The 14,391-nt window shown below is 28.4% G+C and overlaps 1 protein-coding gene and 1 long non-coding RNA gene across 2 annotated transcripts; one reads left to right on the forward strand and one right to left on the reverse strand.

Annotated features, from left to right (window-relative positions):
* Positions 1-1,972: 1,972 nt before the first annotated feature.
* On the reverse strand, positions 1,973-7,914 carry LOC148208776 (uncharacterized). The gene is made up of 8 exons (XM_088119182.1): positions 7,861-7,914; positions 7,631-7,771; positions 5,556-5,603; positions 4,904-4,984; positions 4,332-4,568; positions 3,537-3,587; positions 3,150-3,200; positions 1,973-2,299 (listed from the first exon to the last, which is right to left on the reverse strand). Exons 1-8 carry the CDS (start codon positions 7,912-7,914, stop codon positions 1,973-1,975), a joined length of 990 nt encoding a protein of 329 aa, XP_087975308.1.
* Positions 7,915-10,725: 2,811 nt separating this feature from the next.
* On the forward strand, positions 10,726-11,646 carry LOC148208777 (uncharacterized). The gene is made up of 3 exons (XR_015788543.1): positions 10,726-10,796; positions 10,953-11,019; positions 11,307-11,646. It is a non-coding gene; the product is annotated as an uncharacterized LOC148208777 (long non-coding RNA).
* Positions 11,647-14,391: the final 2,745 nt, after the last annotated feature.

Below are 14,391 nucleotides of genomic sequence, written 5' to 3' on the forward strand. Positions count from 1 at the left end.
ACAGGAACATAGAATTTTTTTTTATATTTTAATTCTAGGTCAGATGGAGACGGGAAATACATTCCTCTCCTACTCATCCCATAATCCTTAATTCATGTTATGTACATTTATATTTGGCCAAAAAAAAAAAATAAAGAAAGATTCAACTAGCAAAAGTACTTCAAAACTAAACGAGGAAAGGGCACCCTCGACTCTCATGACTTTCTTGTGTGGAATTCGTACCTTCTCCATCTTATCATACTTACAAGGAATCGAAATAGAGAGGATCAAAATGAAAATAAATTCGAATATGAATGTTAGGAATCAGAATCCTTTAGGATGTTTTTTACTAAAATATCTTTTCAAGTAAAGTTTGAAAATAAATGTAAGCATCGACAAGATCTAAATGAACAATATCGTATAAATTAATATACAACCAGCCAACTAAAATCATTATCATTATGTCAAAACGAGCATAGCTCAACGATAATTAATATATATATTTCCAATCAAGAGATTGTGAGTTCAATCCCCCACACTCATGTACTAAAAATAAAAAAAAAATCATTATCATTATAGTTTGTTAGTTAAATTTTGCTCTAAATAAACTTGAAATGTTTTAATAGGTATCATAGCTTGTTGAGAAGTTTGAGTTGTATTTTTTTGATTTAATTTTCCAATTAAAGTCTATAATGTATCAAAGTAACTCTCGATTTGGTGGTTTGATCTTTTTGAAATTCTTAAATTCGCGCTTAATGTATTGAAAAATCAATCTCTATTAAATTCTTTTATTGTCGATAAAAAAAACTTGTATCATATCCAATATGTTTACTAGCATTTTTCTAATAGTCCCACAAAGTTCAAATTTTACCTTACCCTAAATGTTTCAGAAACTTGTAAATGTTTTGAATGACATATATTGTTTAATGAAATTTATATTATTATCCAAACAATTTGATTATTTGAACTTTTTAAATTTAGCAATGAATTTTGAGGTTGATTCAAAGTTGTGTGGAAATTCAGATTTGCAAATAAGGAAAATTAAAATGAAAAAAATTAAAAATTAAAACATTTAAAACGAAATAATTAAAATAAAAACAATAAAAATAATAAAAAAATGACGAAATAACATTTTCGTTGCAAAGCCAAAAGGCGACCAACATGCTATTTCGTCGCTAATAAAAATATGCGACGAAATCTATTTTCGTCGCAAAAATTGGACGAAAACGCGCGGTTGTCGCCAAAAGCCTTCAACGACTCACTTTCAGCGACAAAATTTGCTACGAAAGACTTTTCGTTGCTGATAACCTTACGACGCATTTTTCTTTTCAGCGACGAAAATATTTCGTCTCTGAAAGTCCTATTTTTTGTAGTGCCTAAGACGATCAAAGAAGAGTGGGAACCTCTTGCTGGTTTTTGGACATCAATATTTAATTATATGTTTGGGAGTGGAAAGAAAAAAAGTTTGAAATTCTCTCTTTTTTTCAATATGGATAAGCATCTCGACCCCGTCTCCGATATATATATCGAATTTTAACAAAATATTAGAAGTGAAGTTTGTCCCACATCGGAAAGATATAATAAGAGGGTGTGCTCCAACTACAATAAAACAGCTCATGACCTTAATTTTATTTATCTCAAAATACTTTAACCTTAGTATACCAACTTAGTTAACCGAGTCACTTTGTTTTGAGAGAATATTTTGTATAATTGAGGTCGGGAAGAGAAATCTATATGATTGTAATAATTTTCGAATAGTAGATTTTTCTTTGTGGGTCAATGTTTTTTTTTCTCCAATCTGGAGCTTTCCATGTTAATTCTCATGGTTTTTTTATTCTATTGATTTTTTTTAATTTTTTAGTTATTTTCTACCTATTCCTCCCATAGAAGTATGCAGTTTTTCCATCAATATACGACCGATCGGCAAATGATTCACAAACCCAAATAAACTAGATTTTTTTGTAACCTAATCGAGACAGTATAGAAACACACATTATATATAGATTTCTAGAGTAAACATAAGTGAAAAGGAAGAAAATGATTCTCCTGGACGACAAATATTTCCCCCTGGTCCTCCAAAGGTGAAGCAATAGAACATGTCACTGCGGCCACATTCCATATCATTACGGTCCAAATTATAACAGCCGCACCTACTCACATATTTCACTGTGTTTCTCCAATCGGGTGATACTTTTTCCAATCCTTGTGCTATGAATTTTATGTTTCTGAAGTATGAAGCTTTGTCGATTTTACCATTTGGCATGTGGCCGTTTCCCAATGGAGGGCTCACTCCTGTTGGTGAAGGCTTTGCGATGCCTCCCTATGCCACTTGATCTGCCCCATTCGTTAGATGTGGAAACAACTCGTTTGGCCAATATGCTATTGTTTTATTTACTTTCTCACTCACTTGAAGGAACCAATTCCTTAGATTGTGGATCCTACAACACATATATAATACCAACCATGTTAACTAATGGTGTAATATGAATACCGGAGATTATCCATTCACTTCAAAACCAATTAGCAATGAAAGAAGTGGGTCATTAATTAGCTCATTTGATCTTTTGATCTTTTTGACGTGTGGGATCTTTAACCTGTCCCTCACTACAGAAAAAAGACTTTTTCCAACGCGAAAAAAATCACTTCGACGCACTTAAAAGGTTGGGAAAAGTCAAATTAGCCTCGAAGTTTTATAAAAATCGTTGGAAAAAGTCAATTTATCGCAACGTTTAAAACCGTCGGAAAAAGACATTTTTGTGCAAAATCGTTGGGATCGCAATCTGGCGGAGATCAGACCTAGAACCCAACAACGAGATCTGACGACGGTCATTATTTTGACTTCTCCGATGAAGAAAGGCCAAAGATTTTTCTGACGAGAAAATTTTCATTCGGAGAAATCATTCTCGACGTTTTATGGACTTTAACTGACGTTTTTTGGTGTTGGGAAAAAACTTTTTTCTTTTAATAAGATAATGGATCCCATTTTTGGATTGGATGTTTTTTTTTGAGCTTGTTGGATTCTCATACGACCATATCTAATATTCATGGAGTTTCGTCTCAAAACTAATTTGTAATGAGATGATGGAGTAAATCAGGATTGTTAAGTTCCTTGACTTTTTCGACGTGAGATCCTTAATAGAAATGATTCAATTGATTAACAAAATTATTACCTGACGAACAGAGAACTGATAGTCAATATTGTAGTCCTTGATAGGTGGAGGCTGGGTAAAGAGGAAAGTCTGGAGTAATCGTTGGATCTAATTGTACAAAGCCCTGACAAAGTAGATTGTAACATCCTGTAGTAGCACCTCCATCAGACACTTCAAATATTAAGATCAAGTCAATTTTGTAGAAGATTGATAATAAAAACGACAAAAATTAACGGTTGTGTTAAAACATAAATAAATGATTAAATTTACCTTAATCCACCCGCTTAAATTATTGGGTTGATTGGTGATTTAATATGTTTAAAATGGTATTGGAGCACGTTTTAGGTTAATTGGTGATTTAACATGTTAAAAGGCGGTAAAGAAAAGGAAAAGTTTTAGTTCTCTTACCGTCCAATACACGAAGAATCTAGTGCCACTGTCACCATCCGTTGGATTCACCTAATAAACCAAGCAATATATCCAAAAAATTCAATAATCTAAAGTCCAAGTGTTGAAGAGTTATATAAGAAATTAAGTATCACTTAATATACAAATGCTCACAAGAATAATATAGTAAAGAAAAAACAAAAATGAAAAATAATCTTAAAAAATAGTTAGCCCCAACGTACTAATTTCACTAAATTTTTTTCTTTAAAAAGATCAATATACTTTCTTTGAAATTTTAAATATTCTAAACAAGTAGCTTGTAATGGTTAATGTAATTGTACAACAAATTGTGGGCTTTGAAGAATATCCAATAGAACATATTAAGAAAAAACAGAGTAGACCCTACTTTAAAACAATAGTTTATAAAATTATAAAATTAGATTCACTAACATTTTAACAAATAAGCCATAATATATAGTTCAAAAATGATAAACGTAACTTGATACTATGAGAAATATAGTTTTTCTTTTACCAGCTACCAGCTTGCCGGTATTACATTAAGAGTGTTAGCTGGGCCCCCAGTTATCCATATGTTAGTAGAAGACGATTGATCATTAACCACCGCCACGCTCAAATTGTATAAGCTGCATATGTATCAACTCCATAATATTTCATGGTTCTCTACATAGAAAGAGAAACCACCTAATCTCCAACGAAAACAACATATAAAAAAAAAAAAGGTTAGGAACTATGAAAGTCGTACGTCTTTTCTTTCGTTAAAAAATTATTTCATGCAAGAAATTAAGAGAGACTTACATTTTGATCGTAAGGGAAGGTGACACCACCCATCGTAACATTTCTTATATATTCATTTGTTTGCTTATTCGACATCGATGATAGAGATCTTAACCTAATCAGATCTTCCTTTAGAGTTCTTCGAATGGGAACAAATCCATGAGGACATGGTTCTCTATCGTTATTACTTATGAGCGAGTCATGTTTTGATTGAGATGAATCTTCTAGCGCATCAAATAGAGATCTACTCGGCCGAGTCTATAAGATAAAGGAAGAAGAAACGGGAAAAAAGGAATATTATATATATGAATGAAAATTAGATATAGTCAAACAAATTTCTAGTTTATGAATTTTAAAAATTAAATTTATTATTAGCGGTGAATAATTTTTGTGAATCAATATCTTATTTGTATGTTTATACTTTTTTATTTCCCAATGATTTAAAGCGTCCATCAAAATAACATACTTTAAGATTTATGTATAGGTATTGTTATATTTTTAAATATGTAGGGACTAAATCATTGTCAAAACAAATCAAAATGTATTATTGAAGATAATATTTGAAAAAATAGATGAGATCATAGATTATGAACTTTATGATTTTCCAATAAAGGATGATCAAGGGGCGGTTGTTTGTTGATGTCGACACAATCAATGATATCTCCCTCCTTTGTCTGAATCCACAAAATATTATATTCAATAAAGTTGCTACCTTACTCTACACCATGTATTAAAAGGAAATAAAAAGTGCAATTTTTTTTCCTTTTAAAAGACATATAATGTGATAGGAGATCTAATTTGAATCTCAAATAACATGGTTCAAATCACTGATTTTTATTTTTATTTTTATTTTGGTTAAAACCATCGATTCATTTAACTCATGCAAATTTAGGTAAATAAACAACAATTTTAAACTTCAAATACAAATTTAAAAGTGTTTAACAAGATTAGTGCTCTAATCTTCTCATGAGATAAAGTTTCTAATCTCCTCCAAAATTTTTTTTTGCAAATCTAAATAAGACTGTTGTTGGGCCATCCTGAACTTGAATGGAACCAGAAAGTATGTAGGAACCATGTAATTAAAAATTTTAACGCCTAGATCTAAAAATAAAACGAATATCTTAAATCTGAAAAATAAATATATGTAAATTTGGACCTAAAATAAACAATATAATATAAATCAATGATATATGACTAGCCAACTAAAATCGATAGTTTAATCGTTAAACTTTACTCGAAAAAAACCTGATATGTTTTGATAGAGGGCTTGTTTGAGAAGTTTGAGTTGTCTTTCTAACTCCAATTATTCTTCTCTGGAGAGGTTTGAATCAGAAGTTTGATTGCATTTGCATTTGCAATTGAAGCAAACAAATAGCACAATCATCCACCATATTGCTTTTGGGAGCCATCAAAAATTGATTTGCTTCTTCAACAAAATCAATTCATCTTTTTATATCCTTTTCTATGCAAATTGCTGGAATTTAAACTCCACAAAAATCTTAACTTATAATAATAAATACTAAATTTGTGCTTATAAGTAAGAAATATTTTCCTTATTAAAAATGCGTGACGATTTTTTTCGAAGCTACCTAATCCAGAACTTTATGTTAAGAGCGACAAATTTGTATAAAGATAATTGGTCCCTAATTTTTTAGGCATTTCTCAATTTGGTTCTTAACATTTTAACCTTCTCAATTTTATTCTTAATATATTTAAAATTTCTCAATTAAGTCTTACCAAAGAATCTATTAAAATTTGTCAATAAAAAACTATTATGTCATTATTTAGACATATGTGGGCATACCACTTAGATTGACATACCACTTTAATAGTACAATATGTACTCACAACTTTTTAGACATATGGATCTTAACCTGAGTTATATTCATGTTAGTATTATTATCCTCTTATAAATTAACTAAATAACTTACTTTTATTAAGAAAAATAATAACAACATTAGAGTCAATAAAAATTTAAGAAAAATATATACATAAATTACAAAAAGGGAAAACAGAGAACAATAATAGCTATTGCAAAACAGCCCCTTTTTTCAGTTATAAAAGCCAGCACAAAGTATCTGTATTGAACAAATATTTGGCTTTTGCCAGCCAAAGACTAATATACTAAAATTGTTTAGAGTTGAATGCAAGATTTAAACTTAAAAAAAATATACTAAAATTGGTGGGATGAAATTAGACCTTATTCACAAATTAAACCTCATAAAATATACTAGGGGATGAGAATATTAGCAATACTCTTCCAACAAAAAAAATACTCAAAGTTATGTATATTTCGTTGTTAGAAAAATTTCTTTGTTTTTTTTTTTTGGTCCACAAGGGATAGTTTGGGTGGCTTGAGGTTTCAAGAAATATTCTTGAACGTAACTCTACCAAGCAATAATCCCTTGCGTATATCGGATATGGGAACAGTGCGCATACCCCAAGTATAGGGGCACAAAGGCGATAGGACAACCGACTCTTGGGTTATCAAAAAAATCCAAAAAAGAAAAAAAGATTCCGTGGCTTTTTAGGTCTTTTAGAATTTCAAATTTGATATAATAATATATGAAGTTTATCTATTCAAAATTAATTAAAAAACATAAATAACTATTTACAAATATAGCAATAAAACACGTATGCCAGTGATCATATTTAATTAATATATAGTATAAATTATTACAATCTCACTGTGCGGATGACGCAGCTGAGGCCTATTACTAACAATTAGGTTTTAGATATCAAGTCACTAAATGTTGTAATACCCGCACCTCTGATGTTTCAAGAGAGGTTTTAAATGTCAATATTGATGGAAATATACATGAAAATATCAACAAAATATCAACAAAATAACGATGTTGATGAGTATTTCTGAAAAATTATAAAAATAGAAATCATGACAAATATTCATTAACTAATAAATATTTCACCGTTTTTAAATAATTTAAAATTTATTAATATTATGTCTACACTACCGATATTTTGTTGATTTTTTTGCGATTAGAAATGTCTATATATATACTCATATACTCAGGGTCAGGTGACAACAATACTCCAAGTACCTCAAGTATCTCTTTAATGGTACGATATTGTCTGCTTTGAGCTAATCCTCACGGTTTACTTTTGATTTCACTAAAAAGATCTCATATCATAATTGTTTTCATCTCTATACCATTAATCAATTCATTCTGTGAAACTTTGTTTACAGTCGTTGCAACCTTAATAATAGTGTAAATACTTTTAAAATAATGTAAATATCTCGATGGAAGACATTTTGAGCCAACATGAACTTAGTTCAGTGGTAATTGACACCTGTTTCTAACCAAGAGATCTAGAGTTTGAATCTTCTTAGCCCCCACCGAGAACTCTGACAGTTCAACCCGACCACTGCGTATTCCGGCTCGAACCCATCGCTTCTCGACTCTAGATTTCCTAAATGTATCAGAGCTCGACTTCTGTAAATCCTGTAAATCCTAAGGATTAGGATTCGACTTCTATAAATAAGAGGTGAACCAAATCCTAGAGATACGCCAAAATACACTACTCTTCATACTCGACTACTCCGATTATGACTTAAGCATCGAAGTCTGTGTGGCAAGATCCACATCGATCTTCAGTGCTCTTCTGTTTTGCAAGTCTTATCGATCCCATTAATTATAGAAGATTGGTGCGAATTTGACAAGATTCACAGAGACCAAATTTCTACCTTAATAGTATATATAATAAATTTTAAATGAATAAAAAATTATAGTTAATAATAATAATACAAATAAATAAATAAAAGAGGGTAGAAAATTGATTATTTTATTTTCAATAAAAAAGAAAGTTGATTTTTTAAAATATATATATATAAAGCGAAATCTAGAAAGTTGATTATTTTTTCTTTTTTTGGCTTTTTAATTTTATAATGAATTATGCTTTGTAAATAAATAAAATAATAATAATAATAAGTAAAAAATTAATTAACCACCAAAAAAAAATTAAAAAGTTAATTAATAAAAAAAAGAAGCCTCATGCTGACTCAAACCCGATTGTGTGCCCGAGCATGTAAAGAACACAGTGGACTGAAAATCCATCACACCAACGGACACTTTGTTAATCAATTGCTACGGTAAATGTTAATAATTACTTTAATTTCATTTTAAAAATCTACGTAGCACTTATACAAGTGGGTCGTCTCTTCAAGAAACAACCTACTTACGTACGTGCGTGCTTTGATGGTCGTCAGACCACAATGTAAAACTTTTTAAAAAACTTAGACATGGTGCTCCGTCATTGGATCGTCTCTTGTGCTCATGTGTTTCTTCATAATAGTTTGACTAATGATATATTTTTGGAATAAGTTTTGAAAAAAACATTATTAAAAAAAAGTCCGAGACAAACAGAGTATAGCACATCAATTACAAGAAATAAATATGTATATTTTAAATCAATTACAAATTAATTTTGTATTAAACTTGTAATTAATATTGTATCTCCCACCATTTCTTTAAATTAAATTGGAGTGCTTTCGTTTAGTTTTTCTTTTTTCTTTTTCCGTATTTTTCACATACATTTTGAATGAATGATAATTGTTGTTAAAAAAAAAAAGAAAAAATAGTAAACTAATTGGAAAAAATACAAGAAGAGAACTTATTTTAATTATTATTCTTACTATTTTGTTTTTTCCTTGAATTATTATTATCTTTACATTTCAATGTGAAACTTTTCTATTTAGGAAGATATTAGAAAGTACTTCTTGGTATGGATGTTTTTATTTTCTATGGAACTCATTTTTAATGAAATATTTAGATTTTTTTGAAATTAATTCTTTTTTACTTTTGTAATTTTTACAGTAAATATATAGTTAATTGAAGTTCATGATTCAAATTAATTATATATTTATTGCTAGAATATGTATTAATTTTTTCCATATGTAATTTTTTCTTGAAATTGATTCTTCTTTTCTCGTGCACATGTATGACAGAATAAATATAATTATGTTGTAAGTTTAATTCCTCTATTTAAAATTTGTGTAGAATAGATTTATAAACTTTAAAAAGTATCGAATAAAATCTTAAACTTTCAATCACGTGTAATAAGTCAATGACAATTTACAACAAATTAGACTAAACTCTTGCTTTGATTCCTTAATTAATGAGAGATTCTCAAAGATGATGTTACATAAATTTAAGTTTTAAAAAGTGGGAGGTGCCACTGTGGATTAAAGCAGGATGACCAATGAGAAATTGGAACTTTTTACTTAAACTAGAAACAATAAGATTAAACTCAATTTATTTTTTATGTGTAAATAATGTTGCACAAATATATTTCACAATTTTATGTATAAAAATCATCTTGTCATTTGTAAATAATCTTAGGGGACAAATTTGAAAGAAGATTATACAAGACGTTGAAAAAGAAGACATTTTTTCTCTTCAAATAAATATGGTAAATAAATAAACAACCAGTTGTGAATGTGTATCATTATTAAGAGGTAAAAATATTAAAATTTCTGAGATTTATCAGTTCACTGATAACATTTTCTCGTCTCATGAAAATAGAAAAAAGTACTTTTTTTTTTCTTTTCTGATCATCAATACTCAAATAAATATAACTTATTCTTTTGAAAATGAGACAAATAATTATAGAAAAAAAAAATTAGAGGCATATTAATTATATATAAATTACAAGCGGAGAATTAAGAAGTTAAATCGAAACAACTCATTAATTAACACCCACTTTGCATTTTCCGTAAAAGTGCATACTACTAAAACTGTCAATATATTTTTCTTGATTTACAGTGTTTACGGTTTTGATTTTGATTCTCCTACCCCAAAAATTGTACTCTAAGAATAATGATAGGAAATCAGAATGAGAAATGGAAAATCCATTGTGAAGGAGACATGATTATGTTAATAAACTCATATTGTTTACTGATAATTCGTCCTCACGGGATAGTTTGGGTGGCTTGGGGTCTCAAGAAATATCCTTGAAGTTTTGGTAGGTACGAAGCCTCAAAAAGCAAAAACGTGAGGACTAGGGCTATACCCAAAGCGACAATCCTGGAGATACGAGGAAACAGTGAGATTAAACACCACCACAATTTATTTACAGAAGAATCAAATAAATTAATGAGATTATTGGACTTTTCTTAACCCAAACAATATCAAAATTCCAAAATTGGGAAGCCTAACCTATTTATGGGGTTTCTTGATTTACTGTACAAGAAGGGTGTGATGCCCTAATTAGAATCAAACCCTAATTTTCAACCTTTGAACAGAAAAGAATAATTTCCAAGAAAATCTCATGGTTCCACATATTGATATATTTTAATTAATTATGACATCATATATAAAAAAATAAAAAAGACAATTAATATTTCTAAACTATTATAAAAACGACACAAATATTGTAAATGTTACATTATTAGCTCTCTCTCTTCTCTTCTTTCTCTTCTCTCTCTTCTCTCCCGCAGTAAGCAGCTGTTTGGATTCGATAAGAATTAAGGTAGTTTTCCCTCCCCTGCAATTTTTAATATTTGGGTCTACTTTGAAACATTTAATTCTTGAATTTTATTATTATTATTTTGATTTATTCTTGAATTTATCGACACTGCGTTTACTTCTAAAATGTGATTAATTAAACATTGGTAAGCATGATTAGATTGAAGATCATCAACATCACATCATGGCCATGGAAGCCACTACTAATTCCTCCATTCAACCTCAAGGTACCAACTTCTATTTTCACAGTCTGTTTAGAACTATGATCTTCCTAACAAAAATTAAAAGCAAATTGCTCAAAATTGGTGTATATTTTTCATTTTTAAAACCATGATTTGGATAGTAGTAGATCTTTGTAAAATGACTAAATAAAGTTTAATAGTAGTGTGATTGTGACATTTATTATTTTAGAAATTTTATAACAAAGTATAAACATATTTGTTTGTTGTTATAAGATCAAAGTTGATGGAATCATAAACATTTTATTTAACATCTTTTCTGTTGAGTTTGAAAGGTGATTGCAAACAAAGTCCCACGTTGGCTAGGGAAGGGACTGGATCATGGTATATAAAAGAGGACAATTATCTCTATTGGTATGAGGCGCAAAGTTGTGAGGGCTATGCCAAAAGCAGGAAGAACCAAATTCGAATTCCGCATGGATATCTCTTGCAGTGGGTGTTTCTTCGTTTTTCTATGGATATGTTTTGGTTTCTGTCTATGCAAACGGAGAGAAGAGTTGCTGAACCTCACAACATAGAGTTGCAACGACTGTAGAAGCCATTATAAAGTGTGGAAACTTCTATATTTATGAACATATAATTACAGAGTATCTCAAAACATGGATGTAAATTTTATCTTATGGAACTAATTTTTAGTGAAATATTGAGATTTTCTTGAAATTTAATTTATTTTTCACTTTGTATACTTTCATGAAATTTGAAAAAAGATAATGTAACTTTTGATTTTGAATAATAGTTATCTTGAAAGTATATAATATACAATATACTATAGCTTTTATTGTTTACCTTGTATGATCATAATACAAATAGCTTTTATTTTTAGTTCACACCCTTATTAAAAATTTGTTTCATAGTTGTTGAGAATAGACAATAGGTTGAAATATAAATCATTCGTAGAATTTTAAGGTGGGGCATTTTAATTATTTAATCTTTACCCTTTAATTCTTTAACAAAAAATTTGACTGGGCTCGTTATAAAACCATCTTATCTCCTTGAAAATCTTAAATCTGAAATCTTAATTACTTCTTGCCGTCTTCAATTCTCCTAAAAAAAAGAAAAAAAAAGTAAAACTTATCTTCGTTTTGTTCTATGGCTTCTCCATTAACTGTATGGTTCTGCTTTAATAATTCTATTATGCAACATGAGAATTAGGCTTACCCTTCATATATATATATAATTCATGGCAATAAGACTTGTTAATAATAATAATGGATATATTCTCTTACTTGTGGATGAGAACCAGGATTGTACTTGGATTTTTATATTCTAATTTTCATAGTAATTAACATTTGTAGTTTTTTTTCTTGTTTTTGTGGTATTTAATTTTCTTTATGTTTTAAACAAGGAATGATTGTAAAGTTGATCATTTAAATACAACCAATAATATCTAAAATCAAACCTAGTCTACCTCGTGTGCTTTTTTTTCTTTTTCTTTTTTAATATGCATGTTAAATATTTTCAAATGTTGATATTGTTTTTGTTTGTAGATTAAAAAAAAGTATACACAAAATGGGAGTACAATATGTTTGATTTTAGATATTACTGTTTTTATTTAAATGATTAACTTTATAATCATTCTTTTGGACAAAAGTTGTTTCTTAAACTTTTTAAATTTATATGAATATATTTTCTTTGTATAAAAAGTTTAGTTATTAAATTTTTAAATAGAGGGGATAAAGATGAGTCATAAGAAAGATATATCAATATAATGGTGATAGGATAATTAATTATAGGTTTAATTATAAATTTGGTACTTTGGTTGATTATAAATTTTATTCCTATCCATTTTAAGGATTCCGTGCTCTCTACTGGGTTATCTTGGTTTGTTCTCTCAATTTCGATGAAAGTCTATTATGCAAAGATCTTTCTAGCAAATACTATATGTACCACAATTTCTCCACTCACGTCGCTGCCATATTAGCTTCCGCAAAATCATTGATGGATATTGACAAGGACGAACACTCCATCCTAGGATCAATTCAAGAAATTAGTAAAAATTGTGTGGGTTGAAATCTCAATTGACTAAATTGTCTCGCTAGAGTCGTTATGCGGTGGTGGATGAGAGCGATTTGGTGGATGAGAAGAGGATGAGAGGGATTGGGACGAGTAGGATATGAATGGTTGGTTGGTGGGTTAATTCTTGACCAGTGTTAAAAATTAAAAAAAATAACAACTTATTTCTATTGTTTTTCTTTTTATTCTATATTTTTCAAAATTAAAAATATTATAATTTTATATATTATAATTTTATCTTTTTCAATTCAATCATAGTCCAAGGATACCAAATAAGGTAGGTAGGTAAAAGTTGGAGTGAAAAATACATTTTTTTTAATGTCCTTCCTAATGGTATTATATTATATTATTTCAATGATATATTTAATAATTTATTTATTTATAATTGAATTTAAATTATATTATAATAGATGAAGTTTTTGTTTTGTTTTTTTTTTCTTTTCGAAAAGGTGATTTATTATGTAACAAAAAATATATATATGAAATTACACATAGCATGCTATGAAATCACAAAAGAAATATAATGTATAATTTAACATCCAAATCACATAGTATGTGTTGAATTAAATGGTATGAAAAATTCCTTCCTACAATGTAAAATTAATTTTTGAAAAGATAAAGTAAATAAGAAAAAAATATATGTCTTCCACTTTTAAAAACAAATTAAATTATAGTTTTTACTAATTTATTATTTTCTGATATTTTCTTTTTTACTTTAAGATAAAACTACAAACCTCACGTGTCGATGTCGATGGATATTTCAAGAAAAATTACGAAAATGGATATTGAAAGAAATTGTTTAAATTAGTAAATAATATTTTAGTTGTAGCTTAATTAGCCTATAACTAATCACTTCTAACCATCATATCTAGTCATAAGTAATATATTTATCAAAATATCGTCATGGTGAAAATGTTGAAACAAAATCATGTATATATATATGAAAATTATTTGATTCGGTAAATTAAAGTTTAATGTTGCTTTTTTATTGATAATTTTTAATTCAATCTAGTTACATATTTATAATTGAACAAAATAGGTAAAATATAGATATATATAATGTATGAAATAATTTTTAAAAATTTAGATTGAGTTTAAAATTGAAATGTTTAATAATAATTAGTTAAATTGATTTTTTTATTGGTTTGTTTTAAGATTTGGTTAGTTAAATTTAATTTAAAATTTGTTTTTCTTTTTTACTTGAAGATTTTGTTAGAGTTTTTAGTTAAATTTAATTTTTTTTAAATCGATTATATGTTTGTTTAAGATTTTGTTAGATTTTTTCTAGTTAAATTAATTTAACGTTTGTTTGTTTTTCTTTTTTGAACCAAAAGATAATAATTAAAC

Source organism: Momordica charantia (genome assembly GCF_013281855.1).
Source record: "Momordica charantia cultivar OHB3-1 chromosome 10 unlocalized genomic scaffold, Mcharantia_2.0 BLBB01000010.1, whole genome shotgun sequence".
NCBI classification, from domain to species: domain Eukaryota; kingdom Viridiplantae; phylum Streptophyta; class Magnoliopsida; order Cucurbitales; family Cucurbitaceae; genus Momordica; species Momordica charantia.